At 32.6% G+C, this 14,521-nt stretch overlaps 1 protein-coding gene across 1 annotated transcript in view; it reads left to right on the top strand.

The window, feature by feature from the left end:
* Positions 1–14,521, top strand: part of LOC115882661 (protogenin B-like) — a 106,164-nt gene that overhangs the window by 83,190 nt on the left and 8,453 nt on the right. Inside the window, exons 5-11 of the mRNA XM_030900852.1 lie at positions 1,008–1,213; positions 3,289–3,621; positions 3,752–3,949; positions 5,312–5,464; positions 9,314–9,505; positions 11,133–11,424; positions 12,697–12,827. Coding sequence (XP_030756712.1) covers positions 1,008–1,213; positions 3,289–3,621; positions 3,752–3,949; positions 5,312–5,464; positions 9,314–9,505; positions 11,133–11,424; positions 12,697–12,827 — 1,505 coding nt within the window. The remainder of the gene's footprint in view (positions 1–1,007; positions 1,214–3,288; positions 3,622–3,751; positions 3,950–5,311; positions 5,465–9,313; positions 9,506–11,132; positions 11,425–12,696; positions 12,828–14,521) is intronic.

The following is a 14,521-nucleotide window of genomic DNA, read 5'->3' as shown; positions in this document are numbered from 1 at the left end:
TTTTTTGCCTTTAAAAAGAAAAGGAAGAAATTAAGAATGTTTCTCAAGACATTCCTAAATATCTTTTTTAAACGTCTGATTAATTCCTTAACAAACGGTATTGAAATGTAATTTAATAATTTACTTATTAATTTGATATATCTTTTTCGACTTAAAGCTAGACGCTCTACGCCATCTAGCGGTAGCTGTGACAATCACAGATCGTACCGCCAAAATAAAACCAGCGGCCTACTGGACAAACATGCTTGCTTCATCCACGTTACCACGTTAATATCGAGGGTTACAGCAGAGTCGGCCTGATGATGGAGAAAAATCTCCGAAACCGGTCGTCGAATGGCTGTTCCCTTCGGTCTGATGAAATTAATGCAGAGAATAAGCATATAAGCAAGGGTTTTTGGCCCCTTTTTTTGCTACGCGTATTTTTGTTTATTTAAAAATAAATAAATTATAAATATATCAACAGTTATTATTTACATCAACAAAACTCACCTTCTTAACAGCACTTAAGGGACATAAAGGGCCATTACTATCGCTTTCCCGTTCAAAATATTCTAATAAAGTTGCGATGAATTTTTTACGGCTATTAAGCTATCTTCGCACTAAAAGGGGTTCTAAAAAGAACAATGTTCGACTGCAAGGTCTGCTAGTAAACATTTTCAAGCTTAAAGTATTACAACACTATTTATTTAAACCAAAAACTCGTAATACAAAACTAAAGTATCAAAACGAATGACAATGTCAGGAAATAAATAAATAAAAGCGGCAACTTGAATTTTTTTACAGCAGAGCTACCACCTGAATATCCCCAGCGAAATTAAAATTCCAATTAGTCAGCACGGCACCGAATATGTCCATGGTTGGCAACAATGAATTTAAAAATCGCGTCCTTGATTACGTAACTAAAAGTTTAATTGATATGAAATATACGAGAGGTAGCCTACGCTCTATACAGAGCATGTCATTACAAGAAGACTCATTTCTAAGGCTTGTTTTTGTATTTTTTTCAGATGCATAGCAGAAAATATTATACTCAAGAAAACTAAATACAGTAAAGATGTAGAAATTAGTGTTGTACCTTTAACCGTAGACAGTATACCTCCCACGATTATGCTAGTTAATTCATCTGTCAACAAATCGGCGCTAGATGGCGAAGCGGTCGATTTTATTTGCATCGCTTCCGGTTATCCCCTACCTACAGTACAATGGCTGAATAGTGAGTATTTTTGGTTTGTTTGGAAGTGGTAAATTATAATAAACATCTTGGACCGATAATGTTTTTATTCCTCGAAAAGAGTTCTAGGTTTTTCGCTAATAGAATCTACAAAATAAAAAGTAATTTTTTGTAAATACCACTGCATAATTTTATTTTCTTTCCATAGCAACTGTTAAAATTGCCTGATATCTATCAAAAATAGTAGATAAAATAGTACTTTAACCGCAAGGGTAGATTAAATGATACTTTAACAGCGAGGATAGGTTAAAAACTTTATTCCATCTCGCACTTTTTTTAATTGCCTCCATTTTTGAAAATTTTTATATTCCTTTTCATAAGTTATTCGGGATTTAAATGGAAGTAGTTTGGATATGGCGTTTGTCGCCTCAGCCTGAATGTTTGTTGGTAATTTACTTATTTCGTTTTGAGCCATTTCTGGTTCCATTTCAATCAGCAATCGACACGAAATAAAATTAAAAAATATTGACTCAAAACTGACATCTAAAGAGACAGCTTTATTTATTTGTCAAATTACATAGAAATCAAAGCCAACCCAGCACAATATTTTTTCTACTCGTAATAAATTCCTTGAAATAATAATGTCTGAATATTTTTTAAAACGTAACTCGCTATGGAAAAATCGTCGACCGAAAAGATTAATTCACAAACGATGAAATCGCGAGTGAATTAATTTCGGAAGACCATTTTATCTTCTTGTATAAAATATAACTAAAAATCCCCGTAGATTTTTAAAGTAGATTAATTTATCCATCATATTTTTGTGGTAATAAACTCTCTTGATTTTATATGAAAATTATCTAACTATGCCTGTCAAATGAAACAGGAAGTGGTTTCCAAATTTCCGACATGTATAATTTGATAGGTTTTATAAAATGTACATAGACTTCATTAATAAAACATGAGCTGTCGCTTTATTTTAGCTTCCTCAAAATTATATTGTCGCAATATGTTTGGATATGATAAACAGTTTCTTGTAGGTTAACTTTAAGACACTACATAGTCATGAAATATCTTATTTTAGTTTTAGTTTTCTTATTACGTTATTTTTTATGTTACCTACCTAAAAAACTATTAAAATATAGCCTGCCGTTTTATTTTAGCTTGCTGAAAATTATATTGTTATAATATGTTTGGATATGATCAACAGTTTCTTGTAAGTTAATTTTAACACACAACAGAGAGTCACAGAACTAAAACTAAAAGAAGATATGAAATATCTTGTTTTAGTTTTAGTTTTCTTGTGATATAGTTCTGATATTGGTTTTTATGATACGTAAGAAATTAAAAAAATATGATGTTGATCATTTTATTTTGGCCTTCTAAAAATTATATTCTCATAATATGTTTGGATGTGATTAACCGTTTCTTGTAAGTTGTATTGTTCTACTAAAATAAGATATGAAATATCTTATTTTAGTTTAAGTTTTCTTGTGATATAGTTCTGATATCGTTGATACCTTTGGTTGATACCTAAGAAATTAATAAAATATGACGTTTTTTTAATTTTATTTTGGCTTTCTAAAAATTATATTCTCACAATGTTTGGATCTGATAAACCGTTTCTTGTAAGTTATCTGTAACGCAATACGGAGTCATGAAACATCTTATTATAATTTTAGTATTTGTTATAATAATTGAATCATACACGGTTTGACACTTTTATGAGAATAAAAAGGAGATGGGTACAGTTGGTAAACGAAATATGACAACACGGTTGAGTTTCGATCTTTCTGTCATATGGCTCTATCAGTGGCGTGAAGGTGGCGTGATGTTTTTTTTTCTCAAAAATTGATGAATTTTATCAAAAATTGATTGGGATTGCCTTAGACCAATTTGCGAATTGAGAATGCGTATCAGGTACCATGTTGTTATGGAAAATCTTTCATTAGGAGACTGCAAAGACCAAATTTAACTTAAAGGACGTTATACTCATAAAATCAGAGGATATACTTCAAAATCAGAGATTGCAGACCATGTTTTAGTGGTTAGAGGCCATAGTTGTCCATATTTTTATACAAACTCGAGAACTTTACTATATTTGACACATTTTTCAGGCTCCAACGCAGTTATAAGCAACTCATCCACACTTACCATTCGCAAAGTCCATCCCAAAGATTCCGGCAACTACACCTGCGTGGCCAAGAACCCTAACGGCCAGGCCAGGCAACGTTTCAGCCTGGAAGTGCATCAGAAACCCTTCTTCAATGCCACGCCCACCTCCAAACGACTGCCCTCCGCCAAAACGGTCCGACTGGACTGCCAGGCGAAGGGCGTGCCCCAACCGCGAGTCTATTGGCTGAAAGACGGTCAACCTGTCACGATCGGGGGCAGGATCAAGAAACAGTGGACGGGATTGGTGTTTAGTCATACTTTTACCACAGATTCGGGTAAATAGATTGTGTATTTTCTAATTTTTGGATGTCATCAAAATCGTTTTTTTTTCTCTTAGCAAACATTACATTACCTCCGTACTGGCAAGCAAAACTGATAATGGGTTATATTAATTTATTTTTGCAGGAATATACCAGTGTGTTGCAGTGAATTCCGTTGGTAAAATTTCGACAGCTGCTCAGGTGGAGATTAACAATTCTGAAAGTCCCAGTCCTCCTCAAAACGTCAAATGTCGTCCGTTTGACAGCGAAAGAGTCTGTATCACGTGGAAGAGTCCTCCAAACGTATCAGCCCAAGCGTACAGTGTATATTCGTATTTTACAAGTAAGTTATAACCTTGTTTACAGATGAAAAAAAAATAAAGGGTTTCTTAGTGCGTGTTGTATAATATTTACCACATTATTGTAAGTTTTTTTTATTTTTTTGATTTTTTTTTTCATCTGGGGTGAATTTCATGTTTTTAAAGCTTGTGTATAAAATATAACAACGCCGCCACTGGATATTTCAATACTAGTCAATAATTCTACTATTTTTGGGGAAGACCTAAAATTGTAGTTACAAATGACCAATAAGAAAACGTTATGAGCATGGCTACCGCGTGGCCACGAAACGTGCGAGAATCTCCACCAATCAGGTTGATGAAACCGGGGTGCCATGATGAATTTTCTCAACGTTGCCGCTAGTCCGAAGCGGATGATATGTATAGGAAATATTTACCTTTTCTAATAGTCCGAATGAAGGAAATCAGTTAAATTAATAAATATACATCTAACAGGGACTACGTTAAAATTCTTAGCATATATATAATTATAAATGTTGAAACAAACTATAAATATATTAAATGTATAGGTAATACCGGGAAATTTTTCTTTTGTATGGTTAAATTTGGCAACATCAGTTTTTTTCGACAAAACTTGTAATATACATTATTTACTCATATAAACTACTCAAAACAATTATCGCATATTTTCTAAAACATAAATATTAATTTGAAAAACAAGACACTTTGAATTCCCTTTCTTACGATTTTAAATAGTATGGATACTGTGAAGGGAAATTTGAGCAGCAAGCCTACGCGCTGTCCTGTTAGTCGGCCGACTATTTAGTTGCAAAAGTAAAAACAATACATACTTATGAAGTCTATCGGCCGACTATTTGATTGCATGTTAACGCGGCTCCATCAGGATATATTGGTTACAAATATGCAACTAAATAGTCGGCCGATTAAAAATTGCCTGTCAGTGAATAGCCTGAGGTTGCAATCAAATATTGGGCCGATCGGCTCCATAAGAATGTATTGTTTTCACTTTTGCAACTAAATAGTCGGCCGACTAAAAATTACATGTCATGGCGTACCCTAATTATCTTTAAAAAACGCATAAGAGAAAGGCAGAAAAATGCATTCATTTAGAAATGTGTAATAATTACTTTTATTGGGGGCCCCCCCCCCCAAAATGCGATAATTGTTTTGAGTAGTGTAGATTAGTAGTTTTATAACAAGTTTTTAATTTTGTTATTTGTTTTTAATTTTGTTGTAAATAAATTTAATAAATAATGTAGGTGCTGTATTTTTATTTTCAGTTGAATAATGGTATCTATAATACAGGCATTTTTCTATAATAAATTTGACAGCTATTATAAGTAATGAACCTGGTTAAACAGCTCTATTTGCGTTATTTTTTGCAGAAGATGGTGAAGAAATGGCAGGACCTGAATTTCTTGTAACCGAAACGTTTCTGCTGACAGAAGGCCTGAAAACTAGTACAAATTACACCTTTTACGTGAGGTTATATTCGAAGCATGCCAGCGATCGTTCGGACAAGATCACCTGTCAAACAGGTACATACACTTATGTCTATTTCTCCAAAAAAGTCCTATGGGTATTTCGCCACTGTAAGAAAATCTACAAGATAAAATAGTTATTTTTTGTAACCACTGCTGGCGTTAATCCAACGGAGACTAATTGTCAGAAGCGGCTTACTAATATAAAGTCACAAATCCCGCTGAAATCATCCAGTGTAGTATGCTTTCAAACGGAGAGATGGTGCAAAATAGAGGTTTCGTGTTAAGTTAGGTAGTTTCCTGTCTATACCACCTCTTACCTATGTTGTTGCCGTCGCACTCTCTTGGCTGATGCTTAAAGTTATTAGCCTTATAGAAATATTACTTATTATTATGAAAGTAATTTATTCTCTGCTGAGTGCTTTTTGAAATATTGACATTTTTAAACTAAATTTGTCCTTTATCAAGCTTCCTCAAAATCTTAAAATCGTAATGTTTAATACTTTTTAATCCAAACTACCGTATAATAGTGTTTTCTTCAAAATTCGGCTTATTTAAATTTGCTGTGTTGTTTGATATACAGAATAAGTCAAAATCAAATGTATCTTCTCTATTACTTCAAATGGAACACCCTGTATTTCGTATTACAAACTAACTGTATTTACGCCATTTATAAATTTATTTTTTACGATATAAAAAGAAAGAGAAATTTCATGAATTACTGATATAATTTTGCAGTAATATACCAATTTACAACAATTATTAATGAACTACCGTATTAAAATTCTTATAGATTATTATTTGCCTCTTATAATCACCGTGATTATAATTTTTTCAAAGCTTATTTTCGATACGCTACGCAAGGCATATTAAATTATAAACAAGCGGCACAGGGAACACATTAAAATTTCATTTATAATTAATTTCATTCATTAATATTCTTAATTTGATTTTATAATTTTGTTGTTCTCCCGGCATTAGGCGGCGGGCGCTCTTAAAAGTTTATTATTCTCCTTTTAGTGTTATTATTTCTTATTTTTATCGCGCCAATTATGTAATGAGAATAATAAGGTTATGTTAACGACTTTTTTTTTTTGACTGTTTCGAAGACGCGTGTGCTCTTAGCATAATTGTATACAGTTAAGTAGAAGATATTTACAGTGTGTCCCATTTTCGTGTGTTTTATGGGGTTTCTCGTTTATGAGTAGAGATACAAAGATGCGGTTTTCACATTATTATGCTATTTTTTATGGAACTAAAGATACTACCGTTGATTGAAAAAATAAGAAGATGCGCAACCTTATGGGCTATTTCGTGGCACAAAACCTGTCCGAGATGTAGCTGGCGTTACCGTCAGAGGACCTGTCTGAAAATTCCGAGATTTAGTTTAGGTCTGCGCCGCGCGCCGCTTCGCGCTAGTAGTCCCTTACAGCGGATAAAGAATACTGTACCGTAGTTCTGCTTTCAGTCGCCAGAGTGAGTGGTTGCTGGAGACAGTATTGCCAGAACTACTGATTAATCCGTAGATTTACGGATTTTGGGTACAGTACGTTAATAATACAGATTTTCTATTGTTAAACAATTTAATATAATATTATATGATTAAACAAAGAACGGCGTCAGAGTTGGCTTGGAAATGAAGATCGCTGTTATTTTATATGTAAAATATCATGGTAAATATCAATTTCCCAAGTCAATTAAACGACATTTTTTGATCATACAACTTATTCAGTACCTATAAGAGAATCTTTATTTTTGTTGTTTATTCTACGTTTAACACGAATAAATTTACAATACATAAAGGCGGATTTTTCATCCCAAGATATTTTCGTCAAACGTATTACCAATATTACACATTTTAATATGGCAATAATATCGCTGTCAGATCCACATCGTCTTCGATATGCTTTCACTGGCCGAATTAGAGAAAATAAGTGTTTTATGCGTTGACCGCAGAACGATTGGTGTCTTCACCATACAGCACTTGAGACGTAAGGGGAAATCAAATCAGTCTTGTCACGAATTTGCTCATTAAGTTGCGCATCTTCCCAATTTGTTCAATCAACGATACTACATACAGATTTGTCCTAGTCTTCATAGTTCTTGAAATACAGGGCGCGTTTTAAATATTGCATTTTTGAAAAATTGAAAACTGTGTCCACTAGAAAGTTTTTCATGTAGAATCCAGTGACGTAAATAGTTTTTCGCTGAGAGCTGTTATTCTTCAAATATGACCCAAACTTATATTTTTTTTAATGAGATACCCTGTATATTATTTTTATTTAATTCATTATTTAAGTTTTTAACATTAATCAACCTTGTTTAAAAAAGTATTATTATTTTACTAGTTGAAGCCTGGCGCATCCGCCATGACATCAGGAAAAAAAGTACTTTTTATTTTTATTTTTTAATTAAATGAAAAACAAAAAATCCGGCGACGGCAGTTTTTAGAAGAGCCAATTAGCTATCTTTTAGTAAAAAAAGCAACTTTCTAGAGCAAGTCGTTACTTCAGTAGAGACGACACAGATAAACATTGCCATTTTATATATTATGTAGATTTTGTTTAATTTAACCAGATATTTTTGCTTTCCATGATGTTAATAAACTATAGTAAACGCCACGAATGTTTGGGAGTGATTCATCGGTCGCTACCATGTGAACTAATCTGTTCAAGGTCACATAAAAATTAATTCCAGTGCCGTGGTGTTTCAAGTCATATAATAATCAATATATAATCTGTTGTAATTTGTTGTTTTAACTGTCAAAGTCTTGTCAAAACATATATTTGGTTATAAATATAAAATGGAATGCCCCATTGGTTGCACTGCAAGCACACCAATGGACTGACGCACAAAAACGAATCAATCAAAGAAACGCGATATAGTATCGTCTTTGTCAATCACGCTAACATTTTAGAATAAGTAGGAGGAGCGCAGGCAGATGATTAGACCGGGCTTTAAAAACCTACGTCTGCGGTAAAAATTTACGTTTTTAATGTAAAAATGATAGCGCGCGTGTCGATTATAATTTCATCAAGCGATGAATCACTCCCAAACATTCGTGGCGTTTACTTTACACTACTGTTACTATCAATCTACTGTTACTACGTTACTGTCAGTCAGACTTTTATATCAGCATGCTGTCAATCAGAGATGCACTTGTGCAGTAATTTCACACACAGAAACTAACTTGGAATAGCCAATAACCAAAATTTGACGTCGAATAAATTATTTTAATGTTTTGATTACCCAATTTAAACCGGCCAATTAAATCCAATTATGTTAAAAGTTAAATAAGGCATGTTTTTACCTTGCTTATGAAAATAAGTTTAAAGTATCTATTTTTAGAAAGCTCATAACAGGGTAAATATAATAAAAAAATAATGTACAGGGTGTCCCATTTAAAAAAAACATAAGTTTGGGTTATATTGCAAGAATGACAGCTCTCAGCGAAGAACTAGTTGCGTCACTGGATTCTATGTGAAAAACTCTACGGGACTCAGTTTCACCTTTTCGAGAAGTTATAGATTAACAGAGATACGAGGGTAGTCGAAAAATGCAACAATTTCAAATTTGCCCTGTATTTCAGGAACTAAGAGGACTAGGACAAATCTGTGTGTAGCATATGTTTAATATCAAAAAAATAGCACAGTAATGTGAAAACAGCATCTTTGTACCTCTACTCATAAACGAGAAACCCTGTAAAACACACGAAAACCGTATCTATGAGAAAACCTGTACAGTGTGTCCCTATTTTCGCTGTTGATGATAAAATATTGTGTTTTTTAAATATTCAATACCCCATTTAGTTTATAAGATACAGGGTGAAATTGAAAATATACCATTTTGGATACAATAATGAATTTGAACTTACAGATTCTAACAGGAGGGTATTTTTTCTATTAGGTTTAAAAGAATCTCGAAATTTGGATATTGACGTCATTAATAGTACCACCCTGGTACTGAAATGGAACAAGCTGAGTTCTGATGTTTTGTGCAACGGTACCAAAGATCCTTATGTAGTGGAATGGTACAGGGAGGGCGACGAAAAGCAGATAACTTCAGAAATAACAATGGAAAGAAAACTAATTGTAACAGGTAAGTTCTGAAGTCACATACGTTTACCAGTTATTAAACCATGCGTTGAAAATATTTGACAACTTAGTAAAATTTAATGTTTCTATTAAAAAAATAATGAAAACAGAGACGAATAATCTAAAATAACCTTGGGGATGTCTCTATGCATTTTATTTTTGTTTCTGTGCGTTCTTTTCAAGACAAATTGCTAAGATTCTATTACAAAAAGATTTTTATGTTTTATTTTTAATTTAATAATTAATATCTGAATGATTAATTTACTTATTAACTAGCTACCCGCTACAAATCGAAATAAGTAGAAATAACTTTGAAAGTGGTATAATGTGCTTATCAATCAAACTTACTTCTCTGACTGCAGTCAAGGGTAATAAGGACCTTTATTGTCACGTTCTCGTTCAAAATAGTTTCAGAAAAGCTACAAGCTCTTTGCTTCGACTGTTTAAATGCTTTGCCATATTTTCAATGCGCAATTTCAAGAAATGCAATACAAAAACTCGTAAATTTAGTTTTTAAAAGAACTCTTTGTGCTTAAAAGTACAATTTTTAAAAAAGACTAAAAATCGGCAAAAAAAAACGAAAATTACTCCCAAAGATTAAACTATTAAACACAATATTATACAAAATAACGACTGACATGATAATTGTCAAATAATAAACGACAACATTGCCATAGATAAATGAAACAAGTTTAGATTTGAAAGTGCCCATAAGGACAATGTAAACACAATTTGGCGCTATTCTTGCAACGGTCGCGACCCAAAGCTTTTGAAAATTTCGCAGCGGTTCGGCTTTTTCCGGAATTATATCGCCAAATATTGTTTATTCAAATTTATTACTATTTTCTTTTAATTTTATTAATAAAATACAGTGTGTTGCATACAAGAAACTTTATTTTATATACGGACATGTATGAAATACCTATGAAACATTGGAAGCCGACGGCGACTTTATGTTTTGTCACGATCCACGATGGTTTTTACAGTTCACAGCACAGCTTTTTAAGTTTTTAATGCCACTTTTTCACAATTATTACGGGTTGGAGTAAATAAAACTTGAATTAAACTCACAAGATAGCAATAATTACTTTGAAAATGGACGCTATAAACACTTTTCGGAATTTCTTCAATGAGAGCGGTTTAGATTTTGAAAGATTTTATGATTTTTGAAGAGTGACTTTGACAAGAGAAAATTATTTCTGTTTTTGTTTGCGGTTGTTCTTAGCAACCGCTATAGCAGTGCCAGATCGCGTATAACGGTCGCGACCTAAAATTTTTACGGGCTTTCTAATCTAAACTTGTTGCATTTATTTATGAACATTGCTGATTGCGCAATGTGACCAACAACATAGCGATCATAAAAATCGCTTTAAACTAATTTTTGCAGCTTTAATCTAAATAAAATACCTGTTACAATCATTTGCTCTATAAAATAAAATGAAGAGTTGGTCTGTATCTTAAATCTTAAATTATACAACAAATTTAAAAATTTTTGTCAACATTTTATTTGTCAGGTTTATATGCTTTAGTGTCAATTTCGATATGATTGATGACGTGCATCGGAAAATATTTTGCGATTACCATATAAAAATTCTTTTTCATTAAAAATAATCCTTTTTTTTCCATGACAGATCTGATACCCTCGACCGACTACCAGTTCAGGGTAACCACCGAGAACAACGCCATCGGTCAACGCGACGCCTCCTGGACCATGTACATCATCCCCGACCTCCAGGACGCAGAGAACGGTTCCTCGGACACCTCCAGCGAGCTGCGCGCCCCCAAGTACCTCCACGAGATATCCTCCACGTCTACCAGTACCAAGATATCCTGGGACCGGGTTGCCGGTGCTAAATTCTACACGGTGTGCTACGTACCTGCCAAAGAGAATAGGGATTGCGAAGAGGACGATTTTATTCGAAGGTGAGTGGAACAATATACAGGGTGGGCCAGTATTTTTACTAATATCACTTAAGTCACAATAAAAATCGAAAACTACTGATCAAATGAAAGTCATATTGAAACCTCCTTGCAATCTCGCCAATTTTCTTGATAACTTATCCTTATTACTGTCTCTATTTCAATTTCTATTCTTTTTAATCGGTGTGTTCAATTTTTTCCTGTTATTGAATATGTTTTCAACTTTTTTTTATATAGGCTTGGTGCATTCTCCGCTGGTGCTGCCATCATCGTAGAATATCGTAAACAAGTAGTATATACAAATACACGGTTTTAAATAGCGAGTATACGAAAAATGTATTATACAATTTATAATTATTCTAAAAGCGTTAGGAAGTATTTATTTGTGAAAATTCTAAAAATAAAAGTAAAAAAGTTAATATTTTGATATCTTCAGAAAGTCTAACTTGTATTATAATTTATTATTCCAGCTAAAAAAACTTTTTAGATGAATTCAACTATGGTAGCGAGCCTAGTTTTAATCACCGGTTTTGCTAGTGGGGTTATAATAGGGTATTTCGGCTATAACGAAATTTTTTAAAGGCACATACTTATAATTTTAGAAGATGTTTATAAAACATTTAATCACTAGTTGATTAAAAAAAGTATACCATTAATATTGCAAATTATATTTTATTCTCTCACAGTAGGTCTATTTAATTATTTGATTATGTAACGGACACTTTGTTTACTCACTTGTTTCGTCGAACTGCTTGAATCCATTTTTGCTTTTGATCAAATCGGTGTGAGAAACTGTGAAGCTATAAAATGTTGTTTTGGGAGAGTTGAATATCCGGGAAAGTTGAGTTATTGAATGTTATTGCACCCAACAACGCCCTAATTACGCTCTCCTTTACGCGTTAACATTTGAAATTTTCACAACACGACGCGACGTCTAGTTCGGATTCTTTTTCAGTTATTTTTTACTTCCCGAAACAGTGTTACATCACATAAAACTCATACCTGAGTGTTTTATAGTCTCAATAACTGCACTAACAAAAAACTAAAATACTTATATATTATGACAAAACCACGATTTCAATATTATTTTAATGCGATCAACATAAACTGTAACCGGGACGGCGTGAAATACATAGCGAACATTTCTGATTTCTGCCGTATACAGCGCCGCGGTCGGAATTTTTTGAAATCAACTGAAATGCACCAAGCGTATAGTAAAATAAAAAGAATCTGTCATTTGATTATTGTCATTCCCTGTAGTTTATTTTGTTACAGTTACTCTCCGAAATTCTCTGTTTCAAAACTGACACCAAATACGGACTACCTGTTCAAAGTTAGAGCCCACGATGCCAATAATGTTTCCGGTGCTATATCCAATTCGCTAAAAATTCACACACTTGCTGACGGTAAGTAACTTATTTTTATGAATAATACTCAGTTATTATTGATAAAATAAATTGAAAAAAAAAAACATGTTTTTATCACACATATATGAAGGGTAAGGTTAGGTTAGTAGTAATCAACTTAATCTGTGTTGAGACTAAGTCTCAAATACATGCTAAATTTTAATTGAATATAATAAACGATATCCGAATAATAACGCATATAGTTTTTTTTCTTTAACGTTATATTTGACAACATCAAATCAGTTTTCTTTGTAAAAGTCAGTTTTGTGACATCTTTCTGTTTTTTCCCTTTACCCGTCATATTGATTATTTGTAAGTGTATTATTGTGGATTACAACTTACAACTAAAAGCATTCATTACCTTATATCGTCGGTGAAATGTGATAAACTGCTAACTCCATTATTCCTAATTTTACAGGAGAGCTAAAAACGGTACAAAAAATATGTACACATGTAGGAAGTATTTTCATGCGTTAATATGATAAAGAGATAAGAATTTTATTTGCTGGGAAACAATATAACTCAATATTTCGTGTTACATCATTTTTTTCAGACACAATAGGGAGATAGCAGATATTCGTCTTGCAGAAATAAGAAATAAAAATATATTTCTGGAGATAGCAACCTTTATTGTTTGAAATTTTGAAAATGGAATTGAATATTACCCAAACAGATTTAGAAATAATCAATTAAATTTAAAAAACATGATATTCATAACCATATATTTGTAATATCGTCGGTCTAGAAGCAAAACATACAAGTCCAAAAACGAATAACTTTTTAATGCATTTTTAAAGAGCAGCATTTTGGATTTAATGAATATGAAAATCATTTAAAAATTAAACTTATAATTCTTAGAAGATATGATAGAATCCTTCCATGCTTATCCTAATTTTTATACAACGGTAGTAGACCGAGCTTGGAAAACAGTGCGTGATTTTATTAAATTTGTATTACTTTTTTCCTTATTTTTTTAATTTTTATAAAAATTATGTATCATTTACGTGGAAAAACGTTGAAAAAAATTAAACTGATTAGGTATTATGGAAATTCTTGTACAAGTAAGCAATGTTATTTAAACTATTTATAGCACGCCGATGAATTGTTCGTATATGGAGAATATTGTTTTTCCCTTACCCTTTACGGATACCCCGTATTTACAGAACAGATCGACACAGGGTCGAACTGGCCATATTATATATATAACTACGATAGGGGGGCCCCAGCCTTCCCGGGCCCCCTCTATAGTTCTTTATTTATTCTTAACAATATTTGCTTTTGCATTGCATTATGGCATTTGCATTGCATTGGTTTACCTTGCATTTGGGTGGTTCCCTGATTTCTATACAGGGTGTATCTTAAATAAGTGCAAATATTTTCAGGGCTGGTAAATCTCGTTAAAAGAAGCATAATATTTTGTCTTTACGGTTTTTTCAAATAAATCCAAAACAATGGAGTTATTTCACTTTTAAAATTTCCAATTTTTTGCTATAATTTTGAGAATCATTGGATTTTCTTTCTTGTAAATTTAATCTACTACCTATGTTGCCATATTACAAACAAAGTATGTTTTTAAACTAAAAATTAAAAAAAATTCAATTTTTTTTTTAAATTTCAAATTTTCAAGAAAAAAAATTTCGCCCAAAAACCCTCATAATCGTGTTTCTTGGGTCGAAATATACTACCCCTCAAAA

This window comes from Sitophilus oryzae, unplaced genomic scaffold, assembly GCF_002938485.1.
Source record: "Sitophilus oryzae breed Bouriz unplaced genomic scaffold, Soryzae_2.0 scaffold_179_pilon_pilon, whole genome shotgun sequence".
Lineage (NCBI taxonomy): Eukaryota > Metazoa > Arthropoda > Insecta > Coleoptera > Curculionidae > Sitophilus > Sitophilus oryzae.
The sequence above is the reverse complement of the archived record's forward strand: the minus strand, read 5'-3'. Positions and strand labels throughout refer to the sequence as shown.